This window comes from Chrysochloris asiatica, unplaced genomic scaffold (genome assembly GCF_000296735.1).
Source record: "Chrysochloris asiatica unplaced genomic scaffold, ChrAsi1.0 scaffold00049, whole genome shotgun sequence".
Lineage (NCBI taxonomy): Eukaryota > Metazoa > Chordata > Mammalia > Afrosoricida > Chrysochloridae > Chrysochloris > Chrysochloris asiatica.
Window position 1 is genome coordinate 3,648,636 of NW_006408567.1, and position 12,376 is coordinate 3,661,011.

At 39.3% G+C, this 12,376-nt stretch overlaps 1 protein-coding gene across 1 annotated transcript in view; it reads right to left on the reverse strand.

Moving 5' to 3' along the window:
* The window catches only part of GRIK1 (glutamate receptor, ionotropic, kainate 1), an 828,690-nt gene that overhangs the window by 260,519 nt on the left and 555,795 nt on the right, over window positions 1–12,376 (reverse strand). The window contains exon 4 of the mRNA XM_006862518.1: window positions 6,942–7,123. Within this exon, the coding sequence (XP_006862580.1) occupies window positions 6,942–7,123 (182 nt within the window). The remainder of the gene's footprint in view (window positions 1–6,941; window positions 7,124–12,376) is intronic.

The following is a 12,376-nucleotide window of genomic DNA, read 5'->3' on the forward strand; positions in this document are numbered from 1 at the left end:
ATTGTTGTTGTTGTTGTGATGTGCCGTGGAGTCGGTTCTGACTCACAGCGACCCTGTACAGGGTTTCCGAGGCTGCAAATCTTTACTGGAGCAGAAAACCTCATCTTTCTCCCATGGAAGAGCTGGTAGTTTCGAACTGCTGACTGTGAGGTTCACAGCCTGATTCGTAACCACTACGCTACCAGAGCTCCTTAACATATATATAGACTGACTTGACAGCACTTAACAATAAAATGTATAAATACATACACGATTATTCCTGGTATGGCACCGTAGGATGGGTGCTATATTGCAAACCACAAGCTTGGTAGTTCAAACCCACAAGCTGCTTCTCAGAAACTCTATACAGATGGCTATGAGTCAGAATTGACTTGCTGACACTTAACAATAACAACATATATATGTATAGGGTTTTGCATGGTGTCTTGTGGGTTTGAACTGTTGGACTTGCAGTTAGCAGTCGAGTGCTCATCCTAAAGCGCTGTACTGAATTATATACATATATATAAAGTCCATTATTTTTCAATTCCATTTGTCCTTGGACTTTTTGAAGCTCCCGTGTGTGTGTGTGTGTGTGTGTGTGTGTGTGCAGTCTCTTTAGTCCCTCCTCTCAAGCCTTACAACCAATCTTGCTACTAAAATTATTAGGAAATCTAAATACAAGATAATAAAATAATAACAGAGACAATGTGAAGAAAATTGTGTTATTAATTTGGGCAAATCTGAATTAGTCCCACCCCAATCCACTGCTGCCAGACATCTCCTGGGTGGACTTCTATGATGGTTCTGCTTAGTTATTACATAATATCCACTTATTCAATGCAACATAAATCTAGGTGCTCCTTTGAAGTTATTTTGTGAATATGATTAACATCTAATATGAACAATAAGTAGAATTTAAGGAGATGATCTTCAGTAATCTGGGTGGACCTCATCCAGTCAGTAAAAGGCTTTATGACCTCAAATGAAGCTTCTCTGAGGAAGCAATTCTCCCTGAAGACTGCAGTATCAGCTCCTGCCCAAGAGTCTCCAGTCTGGCTGCCCAGCTGAGCTGTAAGGGCTGTGCATACTGGAGGTTGACTGCACTCATCCCCCAGCTACTCTGCAGTACTTAGACTGAGGTACTGCCTCACAGTACTGGTCAATATGCCTCCTAGAGGACAAAGGGGAAGGGTTGGCAGAGATAGAACAGTTTGGAACGGCTGACCTTACAGTCTTGTAACTAGTCCTTGAAATAAATCTTTTTATATTTTATGTGTGTGTTTTGGTCTGAATTGTATTATCTAAAACTGTGTTGTGAATCCTAGCCCCTATTCCTGATGTGATGTTTTAGGATAAGCACTGGACTTTTAACCACAAATTCAGCAGTTCAAACCCAGCAGCTACTCCTTGGAAACCCTATGTAGGGTCACTATGAATTGGATCTAACTCAGTAACACTTAACAACAACATGCCTATGATTATAATCCCTTTTTAAATTTTTATTGTTGTTGTTAAGTTAATGAGATAGTATTAATCTATGTTGTGTGTCAAATCAATTTCTTTTATTGTTGTTAAGTGCTGTTGATTTGGATTGTGGTAGGGTTGAATCTTGCAGTTGGCAGTCCCGGGCTTATTCTACACCACCATACCAGGAGTCCTAGTGGTCCTATAGGACAGAGTATAACTACCTCATAGGGTTTCCAAAGCTGTACATTTTTATGGAAGTACACTGCCTCGTCTATCTCCTGCAGAGCATTGGTGGAGTTGAACCAGCAACCATTTAGTTAGCAACCCAATTCTTAAACTTCTGTATCACCAGGTTTCCTCTTTTGAGCTATGCTATTTTTACATATCGTTGAGTGGGTTTCTGAGAGCAATTGGTGGGTTTCAACTGTCAACCTTGTAAGCAGAGATAAGGGAGATAGGTGTCAAGCTACATGAATATTTCCAAGGAAGAAGCTGAAAAGGGAAGAACTTCCTCAAAGAAAAGAAAGCCTTCATCTAGAACTGGTACTTTGAATTCAGTCTTCAAACCTCCTAAATTATGAGAAAACAAATTTACATTTGTTAAATCCACCCACTTGTAGTAATTTTGTTGTTACAGTGCTAGATAACTAAGACAATGTGTTTATATGTCTATTCCACTTGATTTCTGTTTGAGTGTTCTTTTGTATACCAGAGCAAAACTGAGCTCCAGTGGGTTTTCAGTGGCTGATTTTTCAGAAGTAGACTTTCAAGTCATTCTTCTTAGGTGCCTCTGGATGGACTCCAAATTTCAACCTTTCAGTTGGCAACCAAAGGCATTAAGCATTTGTGGCACCCGGGGGAGGGTAGTCCACACACACACACACACACACACACACACACACACACACACACGTGTATACGTGTTGTTGTATACTGTTGAGTTGATTTCCACTCATAGCGATCACATAGGACAGATCAGAACTGCACCATAGGGCTTCCTAGATTGAAATGTATGGTGCTGTAGGAGAAGCATTAAACTGCCAACCATAAGGTTGATGGTTCAAACCCACAATTATCTCCTTGGAAACTCTATACAGGGTTGCTATGAGTGAGGACTGACTTAATGGTATTTAACAACAACAATCTTTACACAATCAAAAGTTCTGAGTTTCAAACCCACCAGCTACTACATGGGAGAGAGATGAGGTAGGCTGCTTTATATATATGAGGGGACTTCAAAAAGTTCATGGAAAAATTCTATTATCATTTAATTCATTTTTTTCCATGAGCGTTTTGTGTGTATATACACACACACACATAAGCATACACACATGCAAGCTTGCACATGTGCACATATACATATAGGATGGAGAGTCAAAAAGTATTGCTATAAAATCATAGAAACCTTTATTAAGCAAAAATATCAAAGTATGAAGCTATCATTTCTCAACATAGCCTCCGTCTATGTCTATAAACTCTGAAGGTGCTGTTTTCATCTCGCTAACCATTCCCTGAAGAATTCTGTGCCCTTTGAGTTACACCATCCCTGAGGGAATGGAATCGTGTTACTTTTAAATCTTCTTTGAGCTTGGAGAATAAAAAGAAGTCTTAAGGAGCAAGATCAGGGCTGTAGTATAGATGGGGCAAGTTTTCCCAGTGAAATTCTCTTAGGTACATTGTCGTGACACACACACAAAAGTCTTCAGCACAACTTTCCTATTTTATTTTTCCTCACCACTGCCATTTTCGATTTTCTTAAAACTTTTTCATGATAAGCTCCCAGGATCGCCCTGTGTCCTTTAACAAAATCTATCAAGTATGTTGTTGTTATTAAGTACCATTGATTCAGTTCCAACTCATAACAACCCTATATAGGGTTTCTAAGACTGTAAATCTTTGTAGAAGCACAAAGCCTCATGTGTTGCCCATAGAATGGCTGGTAAGCTCAAACCACTGACCCTGTGGTTTGCAGCTCAGTGTTTATCCTACATAGCTAATTCCTTCAGAATCACACACACACAAAAAAAATTGCTGTCATAGCCTCCCAGACTGACCTCGGCCTTGAATTTAACTGATTTCAAAGACAGATCCCCTAAGAAGCCACTATTTTGATTGGATCCTTCTCACACCTCAGACAAGTATATTACTGCAAGAATTTGTCTGCATCATCCACTGATTACAGAGATAAGTTTGAACACATTTTATTTGTATTAAACCCACACATATATGAATTGGCATACTAGTAACAATAATTTTTGACTTACAAATGTGAGTATAGATATATAAGGGAGCTTCAACGGTTTGTGGAAAAATGGAATTATAAGATCATGGAAATTTTCTATCAACTTTTTGAAACCTCTCTCTCTCTCTCTCTCTCTCTCTCTCTGTGTGTGTGTGTGTGTGTATAGTAAGAGAGAAGCATAAAGCGATCTCCTACTGGTACTGCTACTCTGGAGAAACCAGACTGATACAACTTCTGTTTGAATGTGTTGTTATAATTGCCTTTTTAATGACGGTATCTCTAGACTACCAGGAAAGAGCCACTTATGTCATGGGAACTTTTTATCAACATGTATTCAGATAGAGGAGAAACTCTAAAACCCTCTTCCATGCCCATGATGCACTTCATCTCTTTTTTGTCCCATCTTTGCCCTTTGGGAGATATATGGCCAGTTATGTGAGCCAAATGAGTCTCTAATAAAGAGAAGCCTCATCAGCAAATCATTCTTTCAAATGTAAAGGAAGTCCCCAGCCTCTGCTATAACAGGCTCATGGGAAGAGATGCTTCTTTGCATTTTGAGGGCTTCACATAAAATCTGGATGTTTTTCTTAGTTCTGGTCCACACTCCATTACACACTTTAATGAACTGTATTAAAATTCTCAAATGAAACCTTAAGATAAAGAGCTACTGATTGTATTTATTTACCTCTAAAGTTCTTTATTGGTTGAAATTACTGCAATATACTTGCTTTTTATAATGGGAGAAAATTATAATATCTAAAGATTTGCTAATGCAGCTTAGTCTAGAAGTTAATAATCTATACCATCCACCTTATTGGAGAAACACCATCTCATAGTCAAGAATGCACTGGGTTGGATAAAGGGATCTAAGTGTCATATACTAGGGTTCCTCAACCTTGATACTACTGGAACTCTAGGTTGTCTAGTTCTTTGTTGGGCACTTAGTGAGGGTGGTATCCTATACATTGTAGAATCTAACCTCTACCTACTAGTTGTCAGTAGAGTGCCCCTTCCATTGTGACAACCTAAACAAAACCATAAAAAATAGACAGACAAAAATCATTGCCATGGAGTGGATTCTTACTCATAGCAATCCTACAGGACAAAGTAGAACTGCTCCATAGGGTTTTCAAGACTATAATTATTATAGAAGCAGACCACCACATCTTCCTCCCTCAGAGTGGCTGATGGGTTTAGACCACCTACTTTTTAGCCAGCAGTCAAGAACTTTAACTACTGTACCACTTGTTGTCAGGTACCATCGAGTCAGCACCAACTCATAGCGACCTATGTACACCAGAACGAAACACTGCCCGGTCCTGGGCCAACCTCATTACTGTTGCCATGCTTGAGTGCGTCGATGCTGCCACTTGACCAATCCATCTTGTTGGGGGTCTTCCTCTTTTTCTCTGACCCTCTACCTTACCAAACGTGGTATTCTTCTCCAGCAATTGGTCCCTCCTGACAATATGTCCAAAGTATGAGAGAGGAAGTTTGGCCATCTTGGCCTCCAAGGAGCACTCTGGCTGCACTGTGCCACTTGTTGTTGTTAAGTGCCATCGAGTCAGTTCTGTCCCATAGCGACACTGTAAAGGGCTTCCGAGGCTGTAAATCTTTACGGGAGCAGAAAGCCTCATCTTTCTCCCGCGGAGCGGCTGGTAGTTTCAAACTGCTGACCTTAAGGTTCGCAGCCCGATTCAAATGTATCTACACATTGTCAACAGTCCTGGGAGGGACAGGTAGGAAGGGAATCACTCTAAACTGGGGTCCACTAATCTATCTTTTCTGTACCTTTTTCCACTTTGGGATTTTGGTTTTTTGGATATTTTTTTCTAGGACATAAATACAGTGGTATATTGTGAAGTGCTCAAAAATCATTACTTCATTGCTGTTGTTGTTGACATTCTTGATATTACTAACCTCTTTCATTTAGACAGGACTTCAAATTTATCACGCATGTCTACTCAACCTATCTATGTAGCTTAATGCATGCCATGCACTGATAGTAACAAACTGACAGACAGAATTTCAGTGACTGGCCATATGCCTCTTTTTACTGTGCTTGGGATTCTTCATGTTGAATAAACGAGGTCCCAGCATGAGGAGGATGTGTTTAAGGCAAGTCAGGCATTATGCAAATGAAATCTGGATCGGAAGATTATTATTAATTGTTTTCCAGTAAGTTCTGACTCATAGTGACCCTGTACAGTGAGTGTTTCTGAGATTGTAAATCTTTGTGGGAGTAAAAAGTTTCATCATCTTTCTCCAGCAGATAGGCTGGTGGGACTCAAACCAGAAAACATATGGTTTGCAGTCTAAGCACATATACTACAGAGCCACTGAGATCCTGGCTCAGATGGTTGTTCACCTTAACGTGTTATCCCTGTGGGATAAAGAATTTACCTTTACCCAAAGGTGGGCTTTGTTCTTGGTTCCTGAAATCTAGCCCTTCGAGTAATTATGGTGTCTTGTTATGGGGGTCACAACTGAAGATTTTTGTGAGTGGTGACTGGCAAGACCAGAAAAACTCACCTGGGAAACTGATCTCAGCTAGCCTCAGGAGACATGATTAACCTATCCTATAGGACTGGCCAATATTAAAACTTAGGCAGCTTTCTGCTTGATGAAGTGAGACATGGAGCTCCACATTGAGAAATTTCCCAAACTTAACCTGTGCATTTCTTTCTTGTGATGATCCTGATTACTTTTACTGTAATAAAACAGGTAGTCATAAGTCTAATATCTTTCATGCATTCTATGAGGTGTTCCAGCAAATTAATGAATCCAAGGCAAGTGTCCTTGTCCTTTTAACTTGTAAATTCTGACTTAATCCAGGGTAAGAGAAAGAGAAAGTTATGCATGAGTGACTAGTATCAGAAATGATAAAGACATGGAAAAGTGGGGACTGGAGTAATCTCCACTTTCAGGGAATTGCATTATACTGATTCCCATCCTCTGAAACTACCATTGTGCCCCCTCCTCCTTTCAATCTCCGCTGCGAGAAACCTCATTCTCCCAAATGCATAGGTAAGGCCACACACCAACTACTTACCATTTCAGTGAAAGGGCTCAGGAAATCACTTGTACTTTTTGAGCTCCCTCACTGCAATGATCCTGAAAACTGTACTTTTCAGCCTAAACTTGGCAACTGCAGTTTTATCAGGCTTCTCTACATGAAAACCTGATGACAATTTTGATGAAGAGAAACAAACATTTCCCCCATGCTCCCACCTGCCCCCACCCTTCTTACCTGCTTAAGGATTTCAGCTGCTGTTTCATGTGAACAATCGAATATCACATAGAACTCCTTGTTCTTCTTCATCTCCTTAAGTAAAGGCTTGGCATCTTTATTCCCAGAGGGCAGCTGACGAATTTTGATTTTAATGTTATATCTGGAGGGAGCTTTGATGAGCTCCTGCAGACGAATTAGACCTAGAAAATAGCATCCAATCATGCAACAGAGACTGTTCTGTTGAAAGAATATTGTTTATTGCCATTTACAGTCAAGTTCATATCATTCGCTAAATGTATCCAGCAGCCACCTACCTAAAGGTTATATTCTAGACTTCCAATTTGTCATCCCTTTCTATGGTGGATTATGCTGAAATTTTCCCTTTGTGGATATTCCCAAATGCATTTTGAATTTATCTAGAATGCAATTGTCATCTCCAGCTGTTCACCAATACTTCAGAACTTTAACAAATTAAGACTGCAACTGGAAAACTCTTGTTAACAAAAACTTGCTTGAAATTTCCAAAGGGACTACTCCCAAAGGGTTAATACTTGCTCACTTAAAAAAAAAAAAAAATCAATAGAAATCTAGAATTTATTAGGGCTGTGAATTTCCATAAGCTGTTCATCAGTATTCATATACAACATATTGTTTACCAGTTAATTAGTTTGCCTGCTTTATATAATCTTCCAGTTCCTGCCATATAAACTATTTTTAAATGGCTCATTACACTTTCTTTCTAATTATGATTGAATGTTGAATTGGAAAATCCGTACTTGATTAAAAAGAAGCAGAATCATAGGCTGGTTAGAGATTATGATAATAAAGGTAGAAACAAGACATTTTAAAAATCTGCCATTGGCAGTTATAAGAAAGTGCATACAGTCCACTAACTTGATGCAGAATGTTTGATCCACCTCATGTATGAATCTCCTGAGCCACACCACACTCAAATAGAAGTGCTTTTTAGGGCAAGAGAATCAGCTATATAAAGCTTAATATAGCCTCAGACCATAATGCTAACCGGTATTTGCTATACTGCATGGTGTTGGCTCTTAATCAAAGGTGCCCATTATTTTAGGGATTTGCCTTTTTTTTCCAGTATGTAGTTCTGTGTCTTTAGGATTTTACAGTTTCAAGTAATCAATAGAAATATTAAGCTTTATGAGTATTCAGATGGAATTTGTGTGCATTGTGTAAGATACAGCATGGGTGCCAGTTTCCTACAGATTTCATGCATCATTTCTTTTGTCTTTGTTGTTGTTTTACTTATTTAGCTTAGTCCTCACATCTCCCCATCCACACCTCATCCCCCTGAAGCCATATTATCATGGCTAAAATGTAAAGATATTTCTTTTGTGACATGGGCAGGTTTTGTATTGAGTATTGAATTGTGTCTCCTGAAAGCATGTGTTGCATATCCTAACCTTTATACCTGTGGATATAATTCCATTTGGGAACAGGGTATTATGTTATGTTTGCATGTATGAGGCCATATCAATATAAGGTGTGTTTTAGACTAATCAGTTTTGAAATTGATAAAGAGCAGATTAGACATAAAGAGAAGCAAGTACAGATAGAGGAAAATGACAAGCCACATGAAGACCACTAAGGAAATCAAGGAAAAGACACTGAAAAGAGACAAGGCCCTTCCCCAAGAGCCAAAGAGAGAGACAGTCTTATCCTAGAGATGACATCCTGAATTCAGACTGAGCCTCTTAAACAGTGAGAAAATAGATTTCTGTTTGTTCAAGCCACTCACTTGTGGTATTTCTTTTATATTGTTGTTTGCCCTCCAGTCCATTCCGACACATTTTGACAGAGTAGAGTTGCCCCATAAGATTTCCAAGGCTGTACATTTACATTTTAATTTGCCAGAATTCCGCTCCCCCCTTACCCCCCCCCCAAAAAAAAAACTGCAGGTGGGCTCCAGCTTTGACCTTTCAGCTAACTGCTTCGTGCTTGTGCTTAACCACTTAACCATTGTGCTGTGGTGTTGTTGTTGTTAAGTGCTGTTGAGTCGATTCTGACCCATAGCGACCCTGTGTAGGGTTTCCAAGGAACAGCTGGTGAGCTTGAACTGCCGACCTTGCAGTTCAAACAGCTTTGCGGTCTGGTGCATTAAGCCACAGAGCCACACCAGGACTAAGGGGTCTTCATTTCCGTTAGAGCAGCAAGAAGACACGAAGAGTTTAGTTCTGATGTACAGTGAATTTACAATGATGCTGCTCTTTAGATTTCAATGGGTAGGTTAGAGCAAGTGTTACAGAACCATGTGAAGACTTAGAGCTCATTTTCCTTTTCTTTCTTTTAAGCATAGAAAATTCAAATTGTTAGACTGATATCCTTCTGTTACAGAACAGCTTATATCACATTATAATTGTGTTGAAATACTAAAACTTGTATTTATAGATGTAATGCTGTTTATAACTGTGGTTTTATTTGTTGTCTCAATTAGATCATACACAAGTAGGATGGGTTCTAAATCTAATCACTTCTGAGTAATAAAAAAACAAAACAGTTTAGAAACAGAGACATGCACATTTGTGGGAAGACAGAATCATATGAAAATGATCTACAAACCAAGTAATTTAGGAATGCCCAGGGCTACCTACAAGGGAAGAACCACCAACACAGCCAAAACACTGATTTTAATGTTTGTTGTTGTTGTTGTTAAATGCCGTCGAGTCTGTTCCGACCCATAGTGACCCTGTAGAGGGTTTCTGAGGAGCAGCTGGTGAGCTTGAACGCTGACCGTGCAGTTCAAACGGCTTTGCGGTCTGGCACATTAACTCACAGAGCCACACCAGGACTCCAATTTTAATGTTTGTTATTGTAACTGAACTGTAGAGTCAGTTCCGACTCATAGTGACCCTGTACAGGGTTTCCGAGGCTGTAAATCTTTACGGGAGCAGAACGCCTCATTTTTCTCCAGCGGAACTGCTAGTAGTTTCGAACTACTGACCTTGAGGTTGGCAGCCCAACTTGTAACCACTATGCTACCAGAGCTCCTTAATTTTAATGTTTAGCCTCCTTAAATAAGAGAAAATGATTCTGTTCTTAAATACTTGTGGTATTTCTGTTACAGCAGCCCTAGGTAATAAGAAGACACTTTTCTGAATTCTTCTTATCAAGCTCAAATCAGTCAGCTTGCTTGAAGGCTTCCAAGTCCCATAATAAGCTAGCTATATTCTTACTTTCAGAGTCCTTTGTTCTGAGTTACTGATGCAATCTAAAAATAGGAGGAAACTGAGTGAGTAGAATTGTGTATTTGTTATATGCTATATGCGTTAGTCTTAGCAATAATTCTATAATTATTTTCATTTTACTAACAAGGAAACTGAGGTCCAGAGAAATTATATAACCTAAAGGAACTCTGGTAGCGTAGTGGTTACAAATCGGGCTGCGAATCTTAAGGTCTGCAGTTGGAAACTACCAGCTGTTCCATGGGAGAAAGATGAGGCTTTCTGCTCCCGTAAAGATTTACAGCCTCGGAAACCCTGTGCAGGGTCACTATGAGTCGGAACCAACTCCACAGCGCATAACAACAACAACATAAGAGCCATAATTAAAACTGATGTCTGTTGAGAGCCCAGTGAACACTATCTCCACTTCACTGTTCTGCCAGTAAAAACTGTTGGTGCTGAGGGAATACATACAGATCAGAAGGGCTGTTTGAGAAGACAGAAACAATGCTCCATTCTCCTTTCTTCTTTTACTCAGGCTGCTTTGCAATCATAAAGGTTTTAAAACATTTTTAAACTTGAACCATGGGTACGAGGGAGAGTTCAAGGCCCCCTTTAATAAAATACACAAATGATTTTAAAAATGCATTCACAATCTGCAATGAAATTGCTGTTTTGTTCTTTCCTGAATGTAATGTCAATCTTGAAATCATCTTCTCCTGATAGCTTATACACATGTTTATGACATTTAGAGTAGACCTACACTTTCTCATTCCACTCACTGATTTCTCTAGAAAATGTTTTTAGGGTGCTTATTACATGCCAAGCCCCATGATAAGTGTCAGGAGTAAGAGAGAAACATAACTTGCCTCAAATAGTTGATAGGAGGATTTTATCCTATCCACTAATACCTTGTGAGGTGGGTAGAACAACCATGACTACATGCTTTTATAGATTCTGAGCTGCAGCTGACAGAGCTTAGAATGACTTGCTCAAATTCACCCAGTGAATTAACACATCCAGAGCTTAAAGCCAGGTTAATCTTCGAACCCCAAATATAGGTTACTTTCCACAAATCCATGCTCCCTATCTCTTTCAAATTGCAGATTAACTAACTTGGAGCCAGAAGATGAGCCCCTCAAGTTGGAAGGCAATAAAAATATGACTGGGGTAAAGTTCCCTCCTCAAAGTAGAGTTCATCTTGATGACAAAAATGGAGTAAAGCTTTGGGGACCTTCATTTACTGATGGGGCACAGCATAAGTGAGGAGAAACAGCTGCAAACATCCATGAATACTGGGAAAATGGAATATTCAAAGTATGAATCTAGGAAAATTGAAAGTTGTAAAAATGAAATGGAACATAAACATCAATATTCTAGGCATTAGTGAGCTAAAATGAACGTGTATTGGACATGGTTTACTATGCAGGAAAGGACAAACTGAAGAGAAATGGTGTTGCAGTCAACATCAAAAAGAACATTTCAAGAATTATCATGAAATATAATTCTGTCTGTGGTAGAATAATATATATATGCCTACAAGGAATACTTAACTGTGCTCATGTGGAACCTGTACATAGACCATAAGGCAGTCATTTGAATGGAATAAGGGGACACTGAATGGTTTAAAGTCAGGAAAGTTGTATGCCAGGGTTGCATTCTTTCACAACACATATTCAATATGTATGCTGACCAAATAATCATAGAAGTTGGATTATATGAAGAAGACGTTGGCATCAGGATTGTAGGGAAACTCATTAACAACCTGCGATATGCAGATGATACAACCTTGCTTTTTGAAAGTGAAGAGGACTTAAAATACTTCCTGATAAATATCAAAGACCACAACCTTCATTGTGGGTTGCTATTGTTGTTGTTAAGTGCCTTGGAGTCAGTTCCCACCCATAGCGACCCTGAACAGGGTTTCTGAGGCTATAAATCTTTACAGGAGCAGAAAGCCTCCTCTTTCTACCGTGGAGCAGCTGGTAGCTTCAAACTGCTGACCTTGTGGTTCGCAGCCCAATTCGTAACCACTACGCTACCAGAGCTCCTGTCATTGTGGGTAGCACCTCAATATAAAGAAAACAAAAATCCTCACTACAAGACCAACAAATAACATCATGATTAATGGAAAAAAGATTTAAGTTGTCAAAGACTTCGTTTTTCTTGGATCCACCATCAACACTAATGCAAGCAGCAGTCAAGAAATCTAATGATGTACTCCACTAGGCAAATCTATTGCACAAAATCTTTTTAACGTGTTCAAGA